Raw genomic sequence first — 13,133 nt, forward strand, 5'->3', positions numbered from 1 at the left:
GTTGACTTCAGGACAATTATAACCCTCAATTGTTTTTAAAGATTAAAAAGAAAATTATTCATTTTAGAGAGGAGCGAAAGAAGGGAGGGAGGAGCAGGAAGCATCAACTTCCATATGTGCCTTGACCAGGCAAGCCCAGGGTTTCGAACCAGCGACCTCAGCATTCCAGGTTGATACTTTATCCGCTGTGCCATCATAGGCCAGGCTATATCTCACATTTTAAGAAATATATAATAATTTCCCAGTCCATAATTGTACAAAGATTACCATGTTTATTGACTGAACAAACTATTATATAATAAAAATAAATATAAGTTTTCATCACATATATGCTGTTCTTGGGCATTTTCATTTTTTTCAGTAAGTACATTGTGATCTAATGAAAAAACAGTATAATAACACTGTAACCTGGAAATAAAGTTATAAAATATAGACTAGACTGAGGATACAGATACAACATTTGGGCTAATTGCATATGGTGAACCATCAGAATAATATAATATATATAGTCTATGAACATTCAACAGTATTTTAAAAACTAATTTTGTCTCTAACAGTTGATGTCAAAAATGCATAAAAGAAAAGGTAAGTTTTATATCTGTCTGTATCAGACAGTAAGTAGTCCTGAGAATACTGTTTGAATCAAGCCTAGAAACTCCCTGCCTCTTCCTCCCTATTCACCAGAATGAAAACAAGGTGGATGTTTTCATTCAGCAAGGTCCTCTAAATCTGTGGCACCATAAATGCACTCTTCCTGGCTGACAGCTGTCAGATGGTTGCGATTACAATCATGGCTGAGGGCTGGGTGTTCTTGACCTTGGGAAATGTGTGATTAACCAGAGATTTGATATGAGATAGCCGTGGTAAGTAATAGTCCTCCATAACCCCTCCCAATGCCTAAAACACTTCAGAGAGAAAAAGACCTCAAGTCAGTGAAATGACATGAGAAGATGCCTTTAATGTTTCCTAGCTGAGTTTTTATATGACATATAACAATGTGGTTGTTGCTGACTTGGTAACAGTAGGCTTTGCCAAGTTTTTCCTATTTCAAATAGACATAAAAGTATTTTGTCTTGACATTTCAAACAGGTATTTATGTTGAGAGCACCCCAGTGTAATGATTACTAGCTTAGGCACTGGGGTGAGATGATCACCCACTCACATAGCTGCTGTTAGACCATGGCAAGTTACATAGCCTGTCTAAACATCCGTTTACTTATTTTAATAGAGTGATAATGATAGAAACCACTCCATAGGGCTGTTATTTAAATTTAATGAGATAATATTCATGAAGTGCTTAGCATATTGCTATAAGCATGAAAATAAGGATAACATAATAATCTTTGCTATTCTGGGTAGAAGATTATTTCTGCTTCTACATTTCCTATCAAGTATTGTTGCAACCGCAACATGTCACCTGCTCAATGTCTCTCACGATAAGATAGTGAACTGATTTTTTGCTGATAAATTTGACCTCTATTTGCAACTATCCTGTTTCTAAAAAAAAAAAAAATGCTGATTCATAGTGGTTTTAATGTATAAGATTAGGAGATATTCATCCAATAACTGTAAAATTACTTTTATCATGGCCACTTTTAAATACGTATCCTGAAGTTTGAAGTCAGAAGTTCTGCAAATAGCCAAGATTGCTAATAACATCAGTTTCTACTGATTGTGCATATACTATATAGGTATTTGTTATTTAATTCAATTCTTAATCATTACAACACTTATATGAAGAAGGCGTTGTTATACCCATTGCACGTTTGAACGACTGAGCACAGAGAGCGGACATGCTTTCCCTGAGGCAACCTGCAACACGGGGCAGCAGGGGCTCCTAACCAGTATGAGGCACAGCCCATGCTTTAGTAACTGCAAGACTCAGCTTTTCCAAATGCTGGGCTCACAGTGGGTTTCAAGATCATGTGATATAAACTCTAGTAATTCATGAGTATTAAGTAAAACGAGAGGTAATATTGTAGTTCCATATTAGGGAGGCTGATACCCTAGAGTGGAAAAGCGATTTCAAGAGATATGAGAACTTGTAAGTGCTTTGTCCTGATCTCAATGGCATCACAAATTATTCAACTAAACCTCAGAACAGGTAAGAGTGAAAATAAAGCCTAGCATCAAAACCCTACGAAAATGTAGTATATATTCAGAATTTTAGCCTAGCTCTTAGGTCTTAGGTCTTCACTAAGCTAATAGGTTTAGGAAGAGTAGTGAGGTCTGCAGAACACCTATTGGGAGCATGTTTGATTTTGAAAAGGATTGCTTTTAAAATGTTTGTCCAGGGAAGGTATGGGAACACTCCTGGGACAGGCGGGATGGTGAAGGGTAGCCAGTCTGAAAGGTCACTGGGAGATATCACCAAAGAGCTATCCCTTACTGAAAATTATACAGACAGAGCTACTTAACATTTTGTTTCAGTTTTTCTTTAATTTTCAAGAATAAAGCCATTTGATGATTATTAGTGTTTCAAGCCAATACACATAAATTATGTATATGTGTTTATGTGCCAGGGTATGTGCATTTGAATTTGTGAGGCAAACCACACATATTCAACTCAATTTTTCATCTGTATCCTTCCAAAGATTGAACCATACTATATGTAAGTGTTTGTATTAGCTGAATTTATAATTGTCATAGTGTATTAAGATACTCTAAAATAATTGGGATTCTCATGTCATGGGTTTTTTACAGAAAATACAGAGATTCTTTACAATAACACAAACAAAAACTGTTAATACCCAATCTGCCAGTATTTAATTATTAAAGTAATTTTACTTAAATAATTTCTTGTAACAATATAACTGAAAGCTCTTAACTTTATGAAAAATCAACCTATTAAATGAAATCAAATCAGAATAGTTTACTGCCCCATACATTCCACAGACATTTACTGAGCACTTACTATGTGTCCACTGGTGATTTACCAGTGAACAAAACATCAAAACAAAAACAAAACAAAAAACTCTGCCCTCGATGGGACTTTCATTCTATGAGGACATGAGGTGTGGATGGACAGGAAGAGAAGGAGATCAAAACAAAAACTATTGAGAGAGCTGCTTACCCTGTATTTCAGACCTCCTTTGAAATAGCCCACAAATTCAGTGGACTCATAGCCCTGAAGTTCTCGACTCTGGACTGGTTTACCACCCAAATAGTCATCCATCTGCACAGTAAAGATGGCGGCTGCTGTGCTTTCATCCTGGGTACACTCTCTTCCTGAAACAGCAAATGATAGTGCCTCATTTATCAAGCAAGGAAAAGGGTTACAGCAGAGTCTCTGATATAAAACAACAACAACAAAAAAAAACCCTTAGGAATTGTCTTTGAATTATAAATCAACACAACAAAATCTTCTTCAACAGAACAATCTGTTAGTGAAAATGATGCAATATAAAATATTATGTCGCTAATAACAAATAATTATTTCTTTTTTTCCTGCTGTCCAATTCTTTTTAAAATTAAAAACAAAACAAAAACGGGTCTGACTGTGCTCAGGAAGAGATAATAATATATTCTAGTAGGATTCAGATTCATTTGGTCCAAAAGCTCAGGCTATGAAAACATTTTCCCATTGTTATAGTATTTTTTTTTTTTGAACAGAGACAGAGAGAGACTGAGAGAGGGACAGATAGGGACAGACAGACAGGAAGGGAGAGAGATGAGAAGCATCAATTCTTCATTGTGGCACCTTACTTGTTCATTGATTGCTTTCTCATATGTGCCTTGACCCGGGGGGCTACAGCAGACTGAGTGACCCCTTGTTCAAGCCAGCGACCTTGGGCTCAAGCTGGTGAGCCTTGCTCAAACCAGATGAGCCTGCATTCAAGCTGGCAACCTCGGGGTTTCGAACCTCGGTCCTTGGCGTCCCAGTCCAATGCTCTATCCACTGTGCCACTGCCTGGCCAGGCTATTTTAGTCTATATTAGCATGAATATTTAGGCATCCAATATGTCAATATGTTAGTATTTGTAAAGGCTATACACATTGTAGGCCATAGCTAAATGACTTCTGAAGAGATAGTGGTTGCTATTGTAGAATAGGAAATGAAGATAGCTTGACCTTATCCTTATATTTGAGTCCCATTATCCCTACTTCCTACTTTAATGGCGTATTTTCTGAAGGAAAGGGGAGAGTAAAAGAATTAGCATGCCAACACCTACTGACTGTTAAGGTATGTATTGCTATCCCAGGAATTTAACACACAACACTTTAAGTTTTACAGCTGTAACCTAGATCCCATCCAGGCAAACTCACTCACTGACATAGAAACACCAGCTCTGAAGAACCAGTGTCTTCAGTGTACACAGAAATCAAAGCCAGTCCTGAGGAAAACTAAAAAAAAAAAAAAAAAAAAGTTTTTAAGAGAGAGGCAGAGACAGACAGGAACGGAGAGAGATGAGAGATGAGAGCATCAAGCCATAGTTGCAGCACTTCAGTTGTTCATTGATTGCTTTCCCATACATGCCTTGATGGGGTGCAGGAGGAGAAGGGCTCCAGCCGAGCCAGTGACCCCTTGCTCAAGCCAGCAACCTTGGGCTCAAGCCAGCGACCTGGAGGTCACATCTATGATTTCACCCTCAAGCCGGCGAACCTGGGTCCTCAGCATCCCAGGTTGATGCTATATCCACTGTGCCACCACCTGGTCAGGCAGGAACGCAAACTTTACAGAAGACACTTTAACATCCTTGCTACATCTGAGCTGTGTGAAAGTCATAAATGGATGTAAAAATAGTAATAGCTAACATTTAGACACTTATAGTATCCCTGGCTATGGGTCAGACACTTTGCCGGGGTTTTATATGGATGATCTCATTGAACCTTTAAGCAACACCATGCAGTAGAAACTACGTTCCACCATATTAAAACAGTGAAGTAGAGGCTGAGAGAGACCAAATACTTTCATTGAGGTCATAAAGCTGACCTTCGGTAGAACACCTCCCAGAGCCAGTTTCCTGGGACTCTGAAGTACAGACTCTTAGAAACTACAATACTTGATTTTTATGTATATATTCAAAGTCTTACTAGCAGTAAAATTTTATGTCATGTCAATAGGGTTATGTTATTTTCCTTCATGAATAATTGATACATAAAAGTTTAGAAGCTATAAAAATATTACAGTTCACCTGAAACACCAATTAAGAATGTTTACCGAAGTTGAAAAAAGGATCTCAGTCAGCTATACTAAAGAAAATATTGGATTTCTTTCAATTCCTCTTGTCCTCAAAGGGGACCTCTAAAGTAAGTATCTTCTCCATGAAGAATACAGTAGCTAGAAGAGTATTTGACATGATATATATTTTGAAGTCAAAGGAGATTATGTAACACAGATAAAAACACACAAGTGGCCCTGGCTGGTTGGCTCAGTGGTAGAGCGTCGGCCTGGAGTACGGGGGACCTGGGTTCGATTCCCGGCCAGGGCACATAGGAGAAGCACCCATTTGCTTCTCCACCTCCCCTCCTTCCTCTCTGTCTCTCTCTCTTCCCCTCCCGCAGCCAAGGCTCCACTGGAGCAAAGATGGCCCGGGCGCTGGGGATGGCTCCTTGGCCTCTGCCCCAGGCGCTAGAGTGGCTCTGGTCACGGCAGAGCGACGCCCGGAGGGGCAGAGCATCGCCCCATGGTGGGCAGAGCGTCGCCCCTGGTGGGCGTGTGGGGTGAATCCCGGTCGGGCGCATGCAGGAGTCTGTCTGACTGTCTCTCCCCATTTCCAGCTTCAGAAAAAAAAAAAACACACACACACACACAAGCAATTTTGACTCCTAAAGGACTCCATGTCATTCTTACACTCACTTTCCCATCCATAAATGCTAATAAAGGTATAGATTTGTACAGTGATGCTTTAAAAGGAAAAATTAAATCAAGGTTAATACCAAGCCCTTAAGGATGATATGTTTGACAAACGTTCTTACTTGAGTACAAGTTGAAACCTGAGTCTCTTTAGGTAAATGTAAGTGCACAGGCATGCAATTAATGAATGGACTGGAAGTGAGTTAATTAAATTATACTATCACTGGTTGATGTTTATGTACTGTTTATGCCAGGGAATATCAGTATGAATAAGCCAGAGTCCTTGCCCTAAAGAGGTTGGGAAATCTTTAATGAAAAGCCAATAGCCATCTTTGAATGTGAAAACCAGAATCAAATTCAGTTGTTATATCATGATGAAATTCTAGCAAGTACTTAGAAACTTATGTACTTCGCTTCATTTGTTTTCCCTATGCTAATTTTATTGACGTTGCTTTGTGTTGTTTTTATACTGAATTACATTATCGTATATATGCTGTAAACTTCCTAAAATTGTTTTGGGGATGTGACTTTATATGTAAAACATAGATTAAAAGGGAGGTTGAATAACTAGGTTAATCAAGGAACCACTCATAATTTTTTAAGAAAAGAACCCTTACCAAGTTAGGAATGCAGGGGAACATCCTCAACTTGATAAAGCGCATCAATGAAGAACTCACAGCTAACATAATTCTTACTGGTGAAAGACTGGATACTTTCCTTTAAGACTGGGAACAAGGCAAGGTTGTCTACTCGCACCACTCTTACTCCACATTATACAAGAAATTCTAACCACTGCAATGTGCTAGAAAGAGAAAAGCACAGAGATTGGAAAAGAAGAAATAAATGTTTTTATTTATAAATGAGAAGATTGTCTACCTAGAGAATTTTTAAAAATCTACAAAATAAATAAATTTTTATAAACTTCCTGGTCCTGGCCAGTTGACTCAGTGATAGAGTGTTGGCCTGGAATGTGGATATCCCAGATTCAATTCCCAGTCAGGGCACATAGGAGAAGTAACCATCTGCTTCTCCACCCCCTCTCTCCCCTTCTTTCTCTCTTCCCCTCCTGCAGCCATGGCTCAACTGGTTTGAGTGCATAGCCTCGGGCTCTCAGGATGGCTTTGTGGAGCCTCCACCTCAGGTGCTAAAAATAGCTTGGTTGTAAGCATGGCCCCAGATGAGCAGAGCAACGACCCAAACAAGGGTTGCCAGATGGATCCCGATCCCGGGTCAAGGCATATGTGGGAGTCTTTATCTCCCTTCCTCTCACTTGGAAAAGAAGAAAACAACAAACAAACAAAAAAACCTCCCAAAATAAGTGCATTCAGCAAGATTGCAAGATAAAAATTAATGATAACAAAAGGCAGTCCCATTTTTATATAGAAGCAATGCACATGAAAAAATTAAAATTATAAGCACCATACCATTTATGATAATGCCAAAAAAACTAAGGTATACATTTAACGATACAGGTACATGATCGATATGCTAAAAATTAAAAAATGGTGATAAAAAGAAACAAAGACCTTAATAAATATAAAGACATAGTGTCATGGATTATAAGACTCCATGTACTGCCTGACCTGGGGTGGTGCAGTGGATAAAGCATTGACCTAGAACACTGAGGTAGCCGGTTCGAAACCCTGGGCTTGCCTGGTCAAGGCACATGTGGGAGTTGATGACTCCTGCTCCTCCCCCGCTTCTCTCCCTTTCTCTCCTCTCTAAAATAAATAAATAAATCTTTAAAAAAATAAGACTCCATATACTCCAGATGTCAGTTTCCCTCAAATTGATCAGCAGGCTTAATGCTATTTCTAGCAAAATCAAAGCAAAGATTATTACAGAGTATATGAGTTTATTATAAAATTTATAAAATTTTAGACCCTAGAATAGCTGAAATAATAGAGAAACAAAACTAAGCTGGGAAAAATTACTCTACTTGACATTAATGTCCACTAAACAGCTACAGTGATTAAAACAGTGCAGTATGGATGCAAAGATAGACACGCAGATCAGTAGACTACGTTTCCCCCAATGGTAACATTGTATAAAAATGTCCTGTAGTTTAGTATATTACAGTATACTAAAGTATTTATATAATCATATAAGTATAGTTCAGCACAGAATTCCACAATCGGGATTTGACAGTGATACAAGGCACTTATTTTTTTCACATTTCCCCAAACTTACTTGTACTCATCTGTGTATTTGTACATTTAATTCTACATAATTTTATCACATGTGTATATCCACCTTACTGTAAAAATATTGTATAATTCCATCACCCAAAAATCCCTTACGTTGTCCTTTTATAAAGACATCTTCCTTCCCCCTGTGTCACCCTGATCTCACCCTATCCTTAACCTCTGGTAACAACAAATCTAAAATTTTGTCATTTCAAAAGTGGTATATAAGTAAAATCGCACAGTATAGAACATTTTGGCATTAGGTTTTTTTTCTCACTCGGTATAATTGCCTGAGCATTTATTTGCCTTTCTATATCAAAAGTTTGTTCCTTTTTAGGCCCTGGCCGGTTGGCTCAGTGGTAGAGCGTCGGCCTGGTGTGCAGAAGTCCTGGGTTCGATTCCCGGCCAGGGCACACAGGAGAGGTGCCCATCTGCTTCTCCACCCCTCCCCCTCTCTTTCCTCTCTGTCTCTCTTCCCCTCCCGCAGCCAAGGCTCCATTGGAGCAAAGATGGCCTGGACGCTGGGGATGGCTCCTTGGCCTCTGCCCCAGGCGCTAGAGTGGCTCTGGTCGCAACAGAGCGACGTCCCGGAGGGGCAGAGCATCGCCCCCTGGTGGGCAGAGCCTCGCCCCTGGTGGGCGTGCCGGGTGGATCCCGGTCGGGCACATGCGGGAGTCTGTCTGACTGTCGGTTTCTAGCTCCAGAAAAAAAAAAAAAAAGTTTGTTCCTTTTTATTGTTGAGTAGTAGTCCTTGATATTGATGTGCTACGATCTGTTTAACCAGTCACCTACTGAAGGACACTGGAGCTGATTCAAGTTTTTGACTATCAAATAAAGCTGCTACGAATATTTGTGTATAGGGTTTTACATAAATATAAATTTCATCTCTCTGGAATAAATGTTCATGAATGCAATCCCTGGGTCATATGGTAGTTGCACGTTTAATTTTGTAAAAATAAAACTGTCAAACTTTTCCATAATAATTGTACCCCTCTTTTTATATCCCCCCAAAGCAATAGAGAAAAGTCCAGTTTCTCAGCATTCATCCCAACCTTTGTATTAAGTTCCTTGTGTTGTATGTTGTACACTGTAATTCAATTCTTTGGATTCCCAGTGCCTTACATAGAGCACAGCATGGACTAATTGTACCATGAGTGTTTGATGCTCTCAAGTATATCTATGTAAAGTTTAAAACTGGCAAGGCAAAATGGTGGATGTTTGTAGCATAGGTCTCGGGTGTGACAGGCAGTAGCTTCATCAGCTAGCCTTGTTCTCAGACACGATGCTATAACCACAAGAACGCGGATGCATTTAAACCACTAGCCACAAAAACGAGGATGCATTAAAACCACTAGCCACAAAGCTGAGATGTTTAGGAAAGACTAATGCAATACTTTCAGTCATGTGCAACAAATTCTTACTTTGTAAATAAAAAGAAAAGTAATGAAATAAGCTGAGATATGCAAGAGTATTATTGAAAGACAATGAAAGAGAGAGAAGGAAAGATGACTCTATTCTCCTATTATATGTCCCACTTCTTCCTTTTTTCCCTTTATTCCTCTTACTTGACCCGTTTCTTTGTTTCTACCCTATGCACATTTTTCAGCCCAGTCTATTTTTAAAATTGATTTGAGAGATAGAAGAAAGGAGAGGGAGAGAAACACTGGTTTGTTGTTCCACTTATTTGTGCATTCATTGGTTATTTCCTGCAAGGGCCCTGACTTGGGAGATCAAACCCACAACCTTGGTGTAGCAGGACAACACCCTCACCAACTGATCTACTCGGCCAGGGCTCACCCCAGTCTAATTTTAACTTCACTCTCTTTCACCTTCCTTCCAACTGCTTTCCCTTAGTCTCACACTTTCTTTGTCCTTGAACTTGCAGCTCTTTCTTTTGGAACTTTCTCTCAATCTCTCCTATTCATCCTCATGAATTCATCAGAGTTTAGGTCTTACAGGGAAATATTCTGGATGAAATCCAGCCTGCTTCAGGGAACAGAAGTAGGAAGCCCTGCTGAACGATTCCATCGAAACGCCTGTGGACTATTTTACTCTAAACTTTTCCATGTTCCCCATGATCTTGTCTTGACACAAGATCCCTCCCAATTACCCTCGTTTTCCTCTTCTCTGTCACGACTTCTCTGTTTCCCCCTAACCACAGACACTGAGTGTCTCTGTCACAGCGCTTATCACATTTTATCTGTCACGTCGTGTTTTGTCTGAGTGCGCTTTTGAGCTAAATTTTCAGGGAAGTTTCATGAGGAATTCATATGCAAAAATGCCTTATACAATGCTGGGCGCAGTGAATAATTACTGAAGAAATAACATTAATTAGCACACTGTTAACTTCAGTTTTAGCAGATCTTTAAGATCATAAAATACTTCTGCCCTAAGCATTTTTTATTATATTTTTTGAAATTGGTGAGCACTAAATGAATAATTAAGAGTTAATAATTAATAACCTTAGACAACACAGTGCTTAAAGACCTTATTTGAATAATAAGGAACCTAGAGAATTAAAAAGTCTGTAGTCAAAGCCCTCTTGCAATCTCCTGACAAAGTCAAACTCAACTGTTGTTTACAGCAAGATATGAAGTCCTTTCACATTTCAATTCACCAAAATGGCAAATGCATGCAGCATTTAAGACACTATTATTCCTTCCAGATACAAGTTCTGGGTAGAAAGACCAAGGTGAGGACATTATTATTCTATCTGGCTTCATTCATTCATGAACATGGTTATATATTAAGGTTTCCTTGCTTTTCAGTATAAAATAGTAATATGATTTATATAATGGGAAGCCAAAATAAGTTTGGAACTCAGCTTCAGCCCCCCAAGCAAGCACAAAATTTTAATAATAAATGTGTAATCAAAACAGTCCTTTCTCCCTGTATGTGTCTGTCATTTGAGCATCTGCTCCAAGTGGTGAGTAACACTGAAAACATTGCTTCTCTGTGTTTCCTACCATTTTCTTTCTTAAAACCTTCAAATATTAGAAATAAAAATAATGGCTTTCAGGGTCTTCCAAACAGGTATGTGTCTGTGGTTTTGGTGCGGTTTTCCCATAAGCTCAGAAATAAAACTAAAAATAGGAAACCCAAGTCCACGGGAGGCAAGCTGGTTTTCAAAGCAGTCAATGAGGCTCAGATAATCGGCACGTTGTTAGATGGGGTGTGCCCACTGGGGCAGGATCTCACAGGGAGAGGCTGGACATTCAGGATGTTTACGAGTAAAAGTAGAAGGTGGAAAAAGTAGAACACACAAGGCCCAGTGTCCTGAGAGTCTGGCGTGAGTGCAGCTCAAAATAATTATACGACTGAAGGAGCCGTTTTGTTGCAGAGTGTCCTGGTTCAAATAGATAAATAATAAATTCAAAAATAATTATAATAGCGCAGCTCATCTAAACCCATACACAGGTCATAGAAAGCTATTTTATTTATATTGACAATATCTGCATTATTTGTTTCCTGCTTCTATCCAAGGTGTCCAGTATCCTAATTAACGGGAATGTTAGCCACACCTGCAAGCCGCGTGGTGCAGGTGGGATCGTGATTTTACCCGCCGCAGTTAGCAGAGAAATGCAAGCTGGTATTCAGGGGGTATAAAAAAGAATTAATAAACAAACAAAAGGATTTCGCGCCAGCTGCGGCAGATGCCCACAAACTTGTTTGACTTCATCTCCTGCCCGACAGAGAGGCCAGGACTGAACATGCCGCGGTGCGCGGGACGTGCCAGCGCGGGGGTTGCCGAGCAGCGGCTCCGGCAGGGAGCGGGGTTTGGCGCTGGAAGGGGAAAGAGGGAGGAACGAGTCCCCGAACCCGGGAGACGCACAGGGCAAAGGGCAGAGTCAGTGGGGTAAGACTGCTCCGACTGACTTCGCGGAGCCCGGCGATGGCAGCTGCGGACCCTGGCGGGGAGAAGGTGGCCAGCCCCGAGGGCGCGGCGTGCAGCTGGCGCCAGGTCGCCAGGTCTCCAGGTCGCCCCGCTGCGCCCCCCTTCTCCCCAGCAGGCGAGCCTCAGCGCCCCGCGGCCGCGCCCCTCCCGAGCCCGGGCGCGCCCAGGTCCCCCAGGTCCGGTGTCGGCTGCCCGCTGCCCTTACCGAGCCAGAAGTGCAGGCGGTAGGTGTAGCCCCGGCACGCCTTGGACGTGTGCAGCACCAGGTAGGCGTCCCCGACGTAGAAGTGGCCGTACGCGCTGTAGGGCACGGGCACCAGCTCCATCTTCTCGATCCTCCAGATCTGCAGCCCAGCCTTCTTGCCCGCCCGGGCGAACTCCCGGTGATACAGTTCCTGGGCCATGGCTCGGGGCACGTGGTTCTGAGAGGGGACCTGGCTGACCCGGAGTTGGAGCGAACCGAGAGCGGCCCGAGGGACACCGTTGGCCGCACCTTTTATAGGGCTCGCCCTGCGGGAGGGCGGGGCGGGGCCGGGCCGGGAGGGGCTAAGTGCCCGGGCGGGAGCCGCCCGCACCGAGAGGGGAGAGGACTCCTGCCCAGCGGGAGCGCAGCGCCAGCCGCAGAACTTCCACGCCCTTCCCCGGGGCAGGAGGGAAGCCGAGTCTCGGCATTGGAGAGATTCGGAGGAAATATATAGAAACTCCTAGAAGTGCCTTGTCTTCAAGTTAGGGCGTTTTTCCTGGCAACAGATGGAGATTAACAATAAAAACGACGGCGCATCGTTTAGAAAAAATTGACTGTCGAGGTAACAATCATCCTAATTGTCAACGCCAGTATTTCACGGGTCACTCTCCATTCTGGGAGGCTGAAGTTTCTCTGTGTTGATCTTCCCCCTTGGAATATGCCGTGAAAAACAGCATGTCAGAAGGATGAAAACCTGGAAGGCTGGTGGTTTTACTCGGGGGATAGAGCTCTGTAATCCCCAGGGGTTCAGGGCTGTGGTTAAGCTCTTTGCCACCTGCCTGTTCTGCCAAGAAAGTTGTTGAAAAAAACTGTGTCCTCCTGGAGCATTCTTAGGCTAGGCTGTTTGAGACTGTGAAATTATGCGTGGCCTGCCTTGTGAGTTACCTCTTAACTGGCTTCAAAGTGCCACCTTTCTCATTGTTTTCTGTATTTTGCATTTACTTACCTGCAACTGAAATGGCAAAAGAGTTTACTGTTACTATTAAAAAAGCAAATCGGGCCCTGGTTGGT

General features: G+C 41.6%; 1 protein-coding gene across 1 annotated transcript in view; it reads right to left on the minus strand.

Moving 5' to 3' along the window:
* Positions 1–12,358, minus strand: part of SCIN (scinderin) — a 77,095-nt gene extending 64,737 nt beyond the window's left edge. The window contains exons 1-2 of the mRNA XM_066354098.1: positions 12,084–12,358; positions 3,074–3,228 (exon numbers count right to left, since the gene is read on the minus strand). Of these exons, the coding sequence (XP_066210195.1) occupies positions 3,074–3,228; positions 12,084–12,282 (354 nt within the window). The 5' untranslated portion in view covers positions 12,283–12,358. The remainder of the gene's footprint in view (positions 1–3,073; positions 3,229–12,083) is intronic.
* Between the last annotated feature and the right edge of the window lie 775 nt (positions 12,359–13,133).

The sequence above is a fragment of the Saccopteryx leptura genome, chromosome 12 (genome assembly GCF_036850995.1).
Source record: "Saccopteryx leptura isolate mSacLep1 chromosome 12, mSacLep1_pri_phased_curated, whole genome shotgun sequence".
In the NCBI taxonomy this organism is placed as follows: Eukaryota; Metazoa; Chordata; class Mammalia; order Chiroptera; family Emballonuridae; genus Saccopteryx; species Saccopteryx leptura.